The sequence below is a fragment of the Grampus griseus genome (assembly GCF_964374135.1).
Source record: "Grampus griseus genome assembly, chromosome: 6".
NCBI lineage: Eukaryota > Metazoa > Chordata > Mammalia > Artiodactyla > Delphinidae > Grampus > Grampus griseus.
Window position 1 is genome coordinate 3,524,178 of NC_139000.1, and position 12,256 is coordinate 3,536,433.

At 57.9% G+C, this 12,256-nt stretch overlaps 1 protein-coding gene across 9 annotated transcripts; it reads left to right on the forward strand.

Moving 5' to 3' along the window:
• The first annotated feature begins 249 nt into the window (after positions 1-249).
• On the forward strand, positions 250-10,091 carry GBGT1 (globoside alpha-1,3-N-acetylgalactosaminyltransferase 1 (FORS blood group)). 9 transcript variants are annotated; one of them, XM_082655887.1, is made up of 7 exons: positions 250-566; positions 1,415-1,606; positions 2,180-2,245; positions 6,621-6,671; positions 6,754-6,789; positions 7,514-7,648; positions 8,754-10,091. In XM_082655887.1, exons 2-7 carry the CDS (start codon positions 1,536-1,538, stop codon positions 9,436-9,438), a joined length of 1,044 nt encoding a protein of 347 aa, XP_082512013.1. In that variant the 5' UTR covers positions 250-566; positions 1,415-1,535; the 3' UTR covers positions 9,439-10,091. The 9 variants fall into 9 exon arrangements, with proteins under 9 accessions (XP_082512013.1, XP_082512014.1, XP_082512015.1 ...); XM_082655888.1 differs by having other exon boundaries at positions 269-552; XM_082655889.1 differs by having other exon boundaries at positions 272-377.
• The last annotated feature ends 2,165 nt before the right edge of the window (positions 10,092-12,256 follow it).

Below are 12,256 nucleotides of genomic sequence, written 5' to 3' on the forward strand. Positions count from 1 at the left end.
AGCAGCGGTCGATGGGCGGGGCACGCAGGGGGGTAGGTGGGGCTGAGGCCGGTGGGCGGGGCGCGCGGCTCCTTTCCCCTCCCCCGAACCCCGCCCGGCCCCGATCCCGGCGGGCCCTTAGTCAGGCCCCACCCAGCGCGCTACTAAAGGCACCCGGCAGGCCCCGGGTTTTGCCGGACTGCAGGCGAACGGAGACCCTGTTTTCAGGGCGGGGCTGCGCCCCTCCGTCTGTTCTAACGCTGGTCCGGCCGCAAGGGGCTGAGTCTGCAGTCCGCAGGGACAGTCACGCTCCCGCGCCGCTCCCTGTCCCCGCCCCGCGCCCGGCCGGAGGAGCAGCGCCGCGAGCCCGGAGCCTGCAGTGGCCGGCCGAAGTCGAGGTGCGCGTCTCAGACCCAAGCTCCTGGGTGCAGATCCCCGGCTGGGGCGGCCGAAGCTCGGGCCTGGTTCTGCGTCGGCGGAGCGGCCCCGGCGGCCCGGGCTCCACCGGAGGAAGAATCCAGCGGAGCCGACGGTCGACGCGGAGCTTTGGAGGACGCCGCGCCCCAAGCCCGGGTGGGGAAACGGAGGTCCGCAGAGGGAGGGAGAGGGAGAGGGAGCGGGCCTGCCAGAGGCCACCGGGTGAGCCGGGGCCAAAGCCCCAAAACTCCGGCCCGGGGATCTTTATCTGACCTCGGGCGGACCCCCGCAGAGCTGTCAGGCGTCCCGCGCTCTCTGTGACCCGGGCCGGACCCAGGGCTTTAGAGCCCTTCCCGCACAGCAGGGGCGGTGCGGATTGCGTCTTGCCACCTCACCAAGCCCCCTATAGCTGAGGAGGACGCCGAGGCCGTGGTGGAGCGGGCAGGAGAGCGCCTTGCCCAGGGTTACCGCCGAGAGCGGGTGAGAGCTGAAGCGCGTTCCCGCGGTCCCGGGAGAGCCCAGGCCCCCTCTCCCGGAGGAATGCGCTGCTACCACTCCTGCCCCCACCCCCCTCCCGGGGAATCTATGCCGCCCCTCCCAGCGCACCCCCCCCACCCCAGGCCGAGTGTGTCCCCGCGGTGCGGGCTCTGGGCTTGATTTCCGGCGTCCTCCCAGTTTCCCCAGGAATCCTTCTCCAAGCCCCGCCCCTCCCAAGCGCTGTTCCCCTAGTCCCTAGGATGGCCGCCCTTAGCTTAACACAGAAGGAGGTCAGTAGCGAGACCTGAGAGACAAGGCAAGGAGCCAGGCGCCTTTCCGGCCCAGGACCTTTTGCAAGGCACCGCAGCAGGCTTTGGCTGAGTCCTGAGCCTCTGTCCTTCAGAACTGCCAGACCTGGGCCTGGGCCCAGCAGGACGAGGAGACAGCTGGAATCCACATTCCCCGGGTGAGGCCGCCCAGGGGAGGGCAGGGCAGCAAAAATGGGGCCACTGTCCTGTGGATAAGGAGCATTCCTTTGCAGGTGTTCCCCGGACCCCGGAGACACAGGCTCCGAGCCCGACACATCTGAGAGAGGTGGGCTGATTCACCAAGGCACACCCAGACTCTGCAGGTACCCAGGCTCAGATGCTGCCCACCCAGCGATGCACTGCCCCAGACTAGCCCTGGGCCTGGGGTTCTGCCTGCTGGTGGGCATGGCCCTCTGCTCTCTGTGGTGAGCATACCCCATGGAGCCCTCCCTCCCTACCCCAGACCCCTCCGTCTCTCAGCATCTCAACCCCCAAACCTTGACCCCTTCACAGGATTCCCAGGTCCCACCCCCTTCTCTCGGTGCACCTGTCCCTTCACCCCAGCCCCAGTAAGACTGAACTAGCCTGGCTTATGTATTTTGCTTTGCACTGGCCTGGCCTTCGCACTTGCTCTTTCCTCTGCCTGGACTGTTCTTCTAGCCATGTTAATGTTTATGCTCCAGAATTCCCCCTATGTGTTCTTCCCACAAAGCTCTGGGGGCCGCCCCCAACCACCAGCCCCCTGTGTGCAGGGCCTGGCATCAAGAGCATTCCTGTCCCAGGAATGAACGGCTGCACGGCTCATGACTCATTGCAGAAGACCAGGAGGCTTTGTCCTCCGAGGTCAGCCAGACCCAAGGAATGATTGGGCGGGGACGGGGGGAGGGGAGGTGTATCCCAGGTGCACCACGCGGGGCCTGCATTCCCACTGACATGCAGCAAAGTGAGTTTTCAGCCTCACGTGCAAAGTCAGGTCAACAGGTGTATTTCCTTCCCAGGGTGTATGTCGAGAACTGGCTGCCGGTCTCCTATGTCCCCTATTATCTCCCCTGCCCAGAGATCTTGTAAGTATGGGCCAGGGCGAATTGGGGGCCCCCGGAGTGGAGGGGGTGAGCGGGTTTTTAAGGTCACTTTGGAGGTTCTTAGGTCCCAAGCTCATGATTCTGAGCAGTGTGATGGGCTGCCACAGGTGTGGAGTGCAATCCCCGTCTCAGTCCTTGGGTGTCCTTGCAGTGCCCCCTCCACAGTTGTGACCTTGAGCATGCTGCATAGCTCTGAGCCTCACTTGCTGTATCTGTAAAATGGGATGATAGAGGTGCCCCTCCCGAGCCAGCCAGAGCATGGGGTACTGTAATGATGCCTGTAAATAGCCTGGTGTTGCACCTGGCACGTAGGAGGTGCTCAGGAAAGAGTGCTTTCAGGACTTGACTTCTTTTTCTTTTTTTAATACATTTATTTATTTTATTTTATTTTTTATTTTTGGCGGCATTGGGTCTTCTTAGCTGCACGCGGGCTTTCTCTAGTTGTGGCGACTGGGGCCACTCTTCGTTGAGACGCGCGGGCTTCTCGTTGCGGTGGCTTCTCTTGTTGCGGAGCATGGTCTCTAGGTACGCGGGCTTCAGTAGTTGTGGCATGTGGGCTCAGTAGTTGTGGCTCGCAGTCTTAGTTGCTCCGCGGCCTGTGGGATCTCCCTGGACCAGGGATCGAACCCTTGTCCCCTGCATTGGCAGGCGGATTCTTAACCACTGCGCCACCAGGGAAGTCCAGGACTTGACATTTTGCTCAATTTTGTGTTCTCTGTGGCTTCAAAGAAGAAATGGACACGTGACCAGTCTCCCCCACATAACAAATCTGACATTTTGTCAGTTAAGAGTGAAAAAGATTTGGTTATAGATAAACCTAGAACTTGAAATGATTCCTACTGATTGCGTCACTTTTTATATCCGATATCAAACGTATCTCAGACTTGCCAAGATGGGATGGAACAGTCTGCCGTTCAGATCGCCCCAGCGCTCTTGTCGTTCAGCTGTCATTAGCGAATAATTCTCTGCCCTGGGCAGGTTGTTCTGTGACAGCGCCGGCCTGATCCCAGTGACGTCCTCTCACCGTGCTTTGTTTCATGCCCCAAATAAGTGCTGGTTTATAAGAACCAGTGTGTTTCCCAGCCAAGTCCTCTGTGTCATCAGACTAAAACTAATAACAATAATTTTCAAAGTCCAAAAAAAAAAGAGTGAAAAAGGTGATTTGGGACAGTCTCAAGGGGGCATTTGGCCACCCAGCCTTGTTTTTCATGACAGCAAGAGGAAAGTTTAAAATCTGGATGATAGACTACTAACTAACAACAAAGTGTGTTTCACTATTATAAACATAGAATACAGCAAATTAGGAGGCTGGATAACAGAAAAGACAAAAGAAAATGAAATACCCTCTTGCGTTTTGCTGGTCCAAGTCACACTCTGACTCCAAAGTTCATTGTCAGCTCGTTGGTTGCTACGCTTTCTGTCTGAACAGATTGTTCTAAAAAGCAGAAAGGCTGCTTGGCATCGAAAGTAGCTGTGGCCACAGCGTTTTTGTGATTTTTATCCAGTTTCCCCAGAATTGGCTTGCTTTTTTGGCATCTGGTCACCATCATTTTATTCCACCCAGGGACTGGGCCCTAATTCTTGAATCCCTCTCCCTTTCCCACCAGCAAGTTTGCAGCATTTAGGTTGTTTCCAGTTTCCCAGCGTTCTAAATCAGTTTGTAGTGAGCAGCTTTGGATAGGCCGCTTTTTCCATCTTAAAGATCCTTTCCTTTGGTAAGTTTCTGAGCCAAAGGATATGGCTGAGGTATTCATCCATCGCGTCAGGTTGCTCTCCAGGGGGACGGGGGCACACACACACTTGAACTCACACAGATATGCCACCCCCTCCACCCCGCTGCAGCTGCATTGCACCTGGGCCGGTGCTGGAAGTATTAGGTGCTACGAAAAACAAAAAGCAAACCACCCATGACTCCAGACGTGGGAAATGCGATGTGGTTTGAATTTCATTTCTTTGATTCCTACCAGGCCCTCACCTCCCCCACGCCTTCCCATTAACTGAATTTCCTCTTTGGTGACCCGCCTGCTCCAGCACCTTCTCTCCTTGGCCTGTCGGTGGGTCCTCTATCACCACCCTTGGCCGAAAGTACTTGCTACATTTTTTTTTCTTTGCAGTTGGTCTGGCTTTTGGTTCTACTGAGCTATTTTTTTTAATAGCTTAAAGTTGGAGAGTTTCGTTTGTTTGAAATGGTCACATCTTCCCCTCTGTTCACTTGGATCTCTTCTTTACTTTTAGTTGCACGACCTTCGGAGGTTTGGAAACGTGACGTTCCTTTTTTGGGCGCCGGCTCATCTGTGGCTTTGGAATTCTTCTGTCTAACCCGTGAAAGTGGCCAGGGCAGAGCTGGGTCCAGGCTGGTGGGGGAAAGGGAAATACCGATGGCCAGGGAAGTGTGGAACAAGGGCCCCTTTCCCCTTCTCACTTCTGACCACCTTCTCAGAGTCCCATCACTTTCTTTTCTTCTTTCTTTTTTTTTTTTTTTTTTCTTTTTGAAGATGTTGTCTTCTTTATTTATTTTTGGCTGTGCTGTGCAGCACGCAGGATCTTAGTTCCCGGACCAGGAATCAAACCCGCACCCCCTGCCGTGGAAGCGTGGACGGCCAGGGAAGTCCCCCTATCCCTTTCTGAGCAGGGGCCTAACATGTGCTTGTCTGTGTGAAACTAGGGCAGGGGGCCAATTGGATGGATCAACTTTTAAAAATTGTTGCTTCCAGAGTATAGACAGATCACAGAAGGACACATACAATAGGGTTTCACTTCTAAGAGATCTCTGGAATAGTCATATTTATAGAGACAGAAGTAGGAACAATGTTCCCAGGGACTGGGAGAGGGAATGGGGAGTTAGTGTGTCGGGGGAACGGGTCCCAGTTTGGGAAATGAAAAAGTTCTGGACGTGGATGGGGGTGATGGTTGCCCGACAATGTGAACGTCCTTTAAGGCCCCTGAACTGTACACTTTCAAATGGTTAAAATGGGAAATCTTTGTTATGTATATCTTACCACACACACAAAGCATAGACTGAAAAAACTAGGAAAGCTCCAGGAGGCTTAAGCCATCCCATGGCAGGTGATGTACTGAAGAGACCCAAGTGGATGGCAGGCACCCACGTCCTCAGGTGGTCTGAGCCTTACAGGCGAGCTCAGGCCTCTGCTGGAACGGGTTCTGACCCGGTCCCTGGGTGGCCTTGAGCAAGCCTTTCCATCCCCCGGGCCTCGCTTCCACCCTGGGGAACGATATTATTGTCCCCATTTTAAGGGTGAGGGAACTAAACCCCGAGGAGTGAGATGTCTGGCCCCTGGTCTCTCCAACCAGCTGACGGCAGAGCCAGAGGCATGTCACTGGAAGCCTCCTGTGTCTGACCCCGTCGCCGGCCACCTCCTTCCTTAATCAGCCCTCCTTCCTAATCCCCCCAGGTTGGCCGCAGCTAGTGGGGGCCAGCCACACAGACAGCCTGCCAAGAAGGGGCCAGGGTGCTGCCCTTACCATTCGCTCCGTGCTGGGCACTGGCTGACAGGCCCCGACTTGCACACCTCTCTTACCTCTCACGACAGCTCTAAGGGTTAAGGGTGCTGCCTCATTTTACAGATAAGGGAAAATGGGTGTATCAGTCAGCCTTCCACTAAAGGAACAGAACCTGGAAGAGGGAGGGAGACGACTGAATGACTGACTGACTGATGGATTGAAAGCAATCGGCTTACACGACTGTGGGGTGGCGAAGCCAGTCTGAAATCCACGGAGCGGGCCGTCGGGAAGGGTGGGCTGGAACTCTTCGGCAGGAGCTGACACCACTGTCCACCGGCAGAATTTCTTCTTCGGGGAAACCTCAGTTCTATGCTATAGCTTTTCAACTGCCCGTACCAGGCCTGCCAGACTATGGAGGATAGTGTAGATGTCACTGACATCTACAAAACCTGTACCTTCACAGCGACGCCTTGATTGGTGGTTGTGTAACTGGCTTCTTCAGCTGACCGTCACCGTAGGTTCAGGTTAAGTAACTCGCCCACCCAGGCTAGAAAGTGGCAGAACTGGGCTCACCGGGGCTTTACAGCTCCACAGACCTTCTCCCCAGTGCCCAGGCTCTTCCAGAGCAATATGTTTGAAAGAGAGACAGAAAAAGACTTTGGAGACAGATGGTACCAGGCTGGAATCACTGCCCTGCCACACGGTGACCCTGGATAGACCGCCTCTATAGGAGTCCAGCCCCGACAGAGTGGACAGGGCAGTGGGGGTGGGTCAAGGGCGTCTGGGGGGTTGGGGGTGCCTGTCCCACGGGGGTGCTTCACCTTGACCTCATCCTTCCCTGCTGAGTGCTTCTGCCCCCCACCGGCACTAATGGCTCTGTCTCACCTCCCACCAGCAACATGAAGCTGCAGTACAAGGGGGAGAAGCCATTCCAGCCTGTGACACCGTAAGCAGACTGTCACTTCCCCCTTTGTGGCCCCGCGGTTGGGGGCTGCCTCCCCTTAACCACTCACCCTTCTTGCTTACAGATCACAGTACCCTCAGCCCAAGCTGCTGGAGCAAAAGTAGGTGTTGATTAGGGCCTGGGCCCAGAATGGGGAGACCTGGGGTAGAGGCGGGGGCGCGGGCCTCTGATCTGGAAGTTGGGGTACTGGAGGTGTCCACTGGCCTCGGGGTCTGGGTCGTCTGGGACCTGGGCTCCGGTCCAGCTCTGTCACTAGCTGTGTGACCTTGGACAGGTTAGCCAACCACTCTGGGATTTTTCTGCACAGGTGGATAATAATAATACCCACCTGATAGGCAGTTGGAGGCCCAGATGAGACGGTGTTTGCAAAGTGCACAGCAGGGAATTCCCTGGCAGCCCAAGTGGTTAGGACTCCGAGCTTTCACTGCTGGAGGGCCTGGGTTCAATCCGTGGTCAGGGAGCTGAGATCTCTCAAGCTGCATGGCGCGGCCAAAAGTAATAATAATAATAATAACGCAGAGCACTGTGCCTTCTGCGCAGCCGTGCTCGATCCGTCGTCGATGGTGATGTTGATGACCCCCGTCTCCGAGGCACTTAGCGGGCACCGGAAATGCCAGGCTCCTCTAGACACTGGGCATGCGTTAACTCCTGGTCTTGACCACGCTGGGAAGTAGCTATGACTATCCCCACTTTCCACATGAGGATACTGGGGCCCAGAGACGGGGATGAAGCTGCCCAGGGTCACACAGCTTTGGCAGGGCCAAGATGAGAGGGAGGCTTTCCCAGGGGAGGGTCTCAGCCCCCACGGCCTCCTCTGCTGCCAGGCCCACAGAGTTCCTGACGCTCACACCCTGGCTAGCGCCCATTGTCTCCGAGGGAACCTTCGAGCCGGAACTTCTGCGTCATATCTACCAGCCGCTGAACCTGACCGTCGGGGTCACGGTGTTTGCCGTGGGGAAGTGAGTAGTGGGCTGGGCTGGGCTGGGGGAAGGGGGGTTATAAATTCTGAGCCCCAGGAATTTATAGTCTGGGGAGAGACAGGACCCCAACCCGGGCACCAGGGAGGCCCTGAACCAGGTGCTGTGCAGGTGGGAAGGTACAGAGTGGAGTATGCTGGTGGGAAGGGAGCTTCCTGGAGGAAGGGGGTCTGGCCCTGGCATGGAAGGGGGGAGGGGGAGGCAGCCCAGGTGAGGGGGCAGCAGGAGCCTTTGTCAGGAGACACCCTTGTCCCTTCACCCCTTCTGCTTCCCCTGAACCGTCCAGGCAGGTGCGAAGGAGTGGAAAGCCCCCCAGACCACCGCATAGAATTGGGGGTCCGTGATCAGGCCACAGGCAGGTCAAGAGACCCAGGCAGAGCCGGCCCATCCTTGGGGACCCTCTCTCCTCCAGCCTCCGGCCTGCGGGCTCTCTGGACACCTCCTGTTTTCCCCTCTCCTTCCTCACCCCGCCTGCCCTTTCCTTTAGGAGCCATCACCTGGCAGCTTCCCTCTGGGTCCCTTTCTGGGACTCCTGAGAGAGGGACCCTAATGGGTCCCCAGCAGCTAAGCACTGGCCAGATGATGGATGGCCCAGCACGGATCAGGGGACCCCCCCACCCCTGGCCCAATCGGCACCCAGCAGCCAGCACCACCCACCTTCCCTTGACTCGGCCACTTCCCCGTTTCTTGGCTCCTTTCCTCTCTCTGAGGCTCCGTGTCTGTGCCTAGGAGGTGGGGACTGTGGTCCCTGCCTTCTAGGGAGTTTATGAGGCTAGAAGGAGAGAAGAATCCCTTAGAACACTGCCTGGCACTTAGTAAGTGCTCAGTAAAAGTTAGCTCAGTCTGTGAATATGCGTCATCAATTATCATTATTAGGACGGTCTTAAGAGGCTGGTACTAAGATGGTGGGAATTTGACAGACAGGGACCCCGAGGGGCGGACCTGAGTGACTTCTTGAGATGGGAAGCTGGGAGGTGGACCCCAGCCCGGCCAGCCCCAGCCCTGTCCGTGTGGTGCTAGCACCTAGTGGGGACCCAGGCAGTGGCCCCGCTGAGGCCACGGTGCATGATGGGATTCTCTCCACCAGGTACACCCAGTTCGTCCAGCGCTTCCTGGAGTCAGCCGAGCAGTTCTTCATGCAGGGGTTCCGGGTGCACTACTATGTCTTCACTAACGAGCCCACGGCCGTTCCTCGGGTCCGGCTGGGCTCCGGCCGCCTCGTCAGCATCATCCCCGTCCTGAGGCACTCCCGCTGGGAGGAGATCTCCACACGCCGCATGCAGAGCATTAGCCAGCACATTGCCGAGAGGGCGCACCGGGAGGTCGACTACCTCTTCTGCCTCGATGTGGACATGGTGTTCCGGAACCCGTGGGGCCCCGAGACCTTGGGGGACCTGGTCGCTGCCATTCACCCCGGCTACTTCGCTGTTCCCCGCCAGCAGTTCCCCTACGAGCGCCGGCCTCTTTCCACCGCCTTTGTGGCAGATGGCGAGGGGGATTTCTATTATGGCGGGGCGGTCTTTGGGGGGCGGGTGGCCGAGGTGTACGAGTTTACCCGAGGCTGCCACATGGGCATCCTGGCAGACAAGGCCAATGGCATCATGGCGGCCTGGCAGGAGGAGAGTCACCTGAACCACCGCTTCATCTCACATAAGCCCTCCAAAGTGCTGTCCCCCGAGTACCTCTGGGATGACAGGAAGCCCCAGCCCCCCAGCCTGAAGCTGATCCGCTTTTCTACCCTCGACAAGGACACCGACTGGCTGAGAAGCTGATGGCTGAGCCGGGGCTGCCGTGGATAGGGGGGACCCCAGTGAGCGCCCAGCTCACCGGAGCCTCCCTGCACCGGTGCCTCACTTCTCAAGCCTTAAGTGAGACCTGCCCTGTGCTGTCTACCTCTCAGTCTGCCAGCAGAATCCAATGGGAAAATGGGCCCGTGAAGACCTTTGTAAACTGTGAAGGGTGGTGCGCATATGAGGAGAACGCCAAGATCATGTAGCCTGTGTCCCAAGAACAGCAGGACAGGAGGCGGGGAGACCAGAGGTGGAAAAAGACAGGGCCCGGCAGGCCTCACCCAGCACACGTGCCTTGGGGCAGGCTCTGGAGTCTCAGCCCTGCCCAGTACCTCAAATTCCCCCTCTGCCCCCCTTCTGTTGCCTGTTGCCCTTAAAGTTGCACTTCTAACACTGTGTGAAAGGCATCCCGGACCCCTTTTCTCTGGCTGCAGGGGTCCTGGATACTGTGATGTCCCCCAGCCACACGGAGCCAGTTCCTCGCTCAGGTCCCTGAGGGAGCCTTTGAAATCGACCAGGTCTAGGCTCGCTCTGGTTTCATGTCCCGCCTCCCTTGAGGTGCACCACACTCCCTGGCACCAGCGGCCTCCTTTGTAAGAGGGTTTGGGCAGTTTTTAATAAAGGTGGCGTGTGCTTGGCCCTAACCGGGGTTTCTTCACCTGCACATCCGGGTATCTTGGCCACCAGCCCGCAGGGATGCAGACAGCCTGGGCTGCAAATACACTCAGCTCGGGTGGGTGTGGTCAGGGTACAGTTTTCCAGAGAACCTGGGCTGATGCCGCTGCAACAGACAGGGTTTCACCCTACTTCTCCTGGGAGATGGGTGAAGTGGAACTGTCGCCAGATATGCTCTCCTGCGTTGGGGGGCGCAGAGCCCACCAGCTGGATACCCTGTGGGGTCTTGGTCCCTGAGCACGTAGCAAATATGTCTGCCGGGGTTCCTGCATCCGCGGTCAGCCTTAGCCCTGGGATGCCCCTGGCAGGCCTGGGGACCCAAGGCCATGGTGCAGGCCCAGGATTAGAGGGTCTTCAGAGTCCTGCGGTGGTTCCCTCTGCCTGGTGGGACAGAGATGCAGTGGGGGGTGGCCCAGTGTCCACTGCCCTGGGGGCAGCAGCATCTTTGCCACGTAAGGCAGGGGCGGAGGGCGGGGGGCGATGCGGTCTGTGGCCACATCGGGAGGAGGAGGAACCCACCCACCTGACCACCCCTGGCAAAACGGGGGCCAGCCCCAAGTCCACTCTTCCTGCAGCCTGCGTTTTGGGCGGCAAGCAAGGACAGACTGCAAGAGTGTGGACAGACTGAGTGACTGCTGTGAGGAGACAGCCTGCGCTGGAGAGGACGGTCAGGGAGAGGCCCCGAGGGGCTCCCTGGGCAGAGGGACAAGGGTGGACCCATGGCCCATGTGTCGCTAGTGGGGAGCACCTTAACCATGGTGCCTGGACCTGCCCCAGGGTGTGTGTGAGGCCAGCAGTGTTGAATGGGCAGGCCCTGCCTTCAAGGAGCTTCCATGTTGGAGCATGGAGAGCGCCCTTAATGTGGAGACCAGAGAAGCCCTCAGGAGCAGGTGGCCCTGAGGCCCTGAGGCCCGGGCAGCACCATCCTTGCTGCGGGGAAGTGAGCCCCTTCTCACTCCCAGCCCAGCTGATGGGCCCTTCTCAGCCGTGGCTCAAACCCCAGGCACTATGGCTACCCTGGTCTCCATCCCAGGGCGCAGGCCTCAGACACAGTGGAGTGGGTTACAGGGCCCAACTCCTGGACCCAAACCGGGGTCCGGGCTACTTTCCAAAAAGGAGCTGAGGGCTTGGGGCCAGAGCTGCTCCGTGGGTGGGAAGAAGGGGACTGGTAGGAGTGGGAGGGGTGGCAGGAGACAGGCCCGACCCAGCAGAGGGAGGGGGAGTGCCGGAAATAGAAATAGACAAAATTACAGATGCAAAATGTCTGCAGTGCCCCCTGCCAGGGAGGCCCCTGAAACTTAAACTTGCTGTCCCCTCATGGCCACCTGCCACCTCCCCACTCCCTACAGTCCAGCATCCCTGCTCTGCCACAGGGCCTGGCCCTGCACACCTCCACTCACACGGCCTGCTGGTCAGGCCTCCCTGTCCAATCACCTGACCAATTCCTGGGGACAGACTCCTGACATCTCCAGAAAGCCTGCCTTGACTTATTCCCCCTCCAGGGTGGGTGCCTTTCAGTGTTCCCATAAATCCTCATCCCTATGTCATCATTGACAGTGTTCTGCCCATCTCCACCCCTTTCCCCAGTTGGTAAACCCCAAGAGGGTACAGATGGCGGTCAGCCAGGTTTACCCTGGTACCCGAAACCCAGGAGGCATTCCATGAATGTTTGTTGAATGACTGCATGAATGTGAGGCAGCTGAGAGAACACGGGTTTGAGTCTGTCCTAGCACACGAGGGATGCTGGGCAGGTTACTCTATCTCTCTGAGGCCCTGGGGTGACGATCAAATGGGATTATGGCTGGGAGACCTCTGGGCACTGACTTCTGGGCACGTACTTGGAGAAGTAGATAGGTCTGGGACCTAGCTAGGCAACATGCCCAACCCTGGGAGAGGGCAGATGACCATCATAGCCCCCACTGTGCAAAGGAGGAAACTGAGGCAGACCCCATCCCTGGCTGCATCTCAGGGATGCATGCTTGGGTGGGGTGAATAACGCACCTTCCAGTTGAGATGCTGTGGCTCTGATAAAGCCACATGGATCGTGTCCCCTGCTGCCCCCAACCTGCAGTGATCCCCAACTCCTTGCCCCACACTCAGACCCCTGTGTGGTCTGGTCCAGACA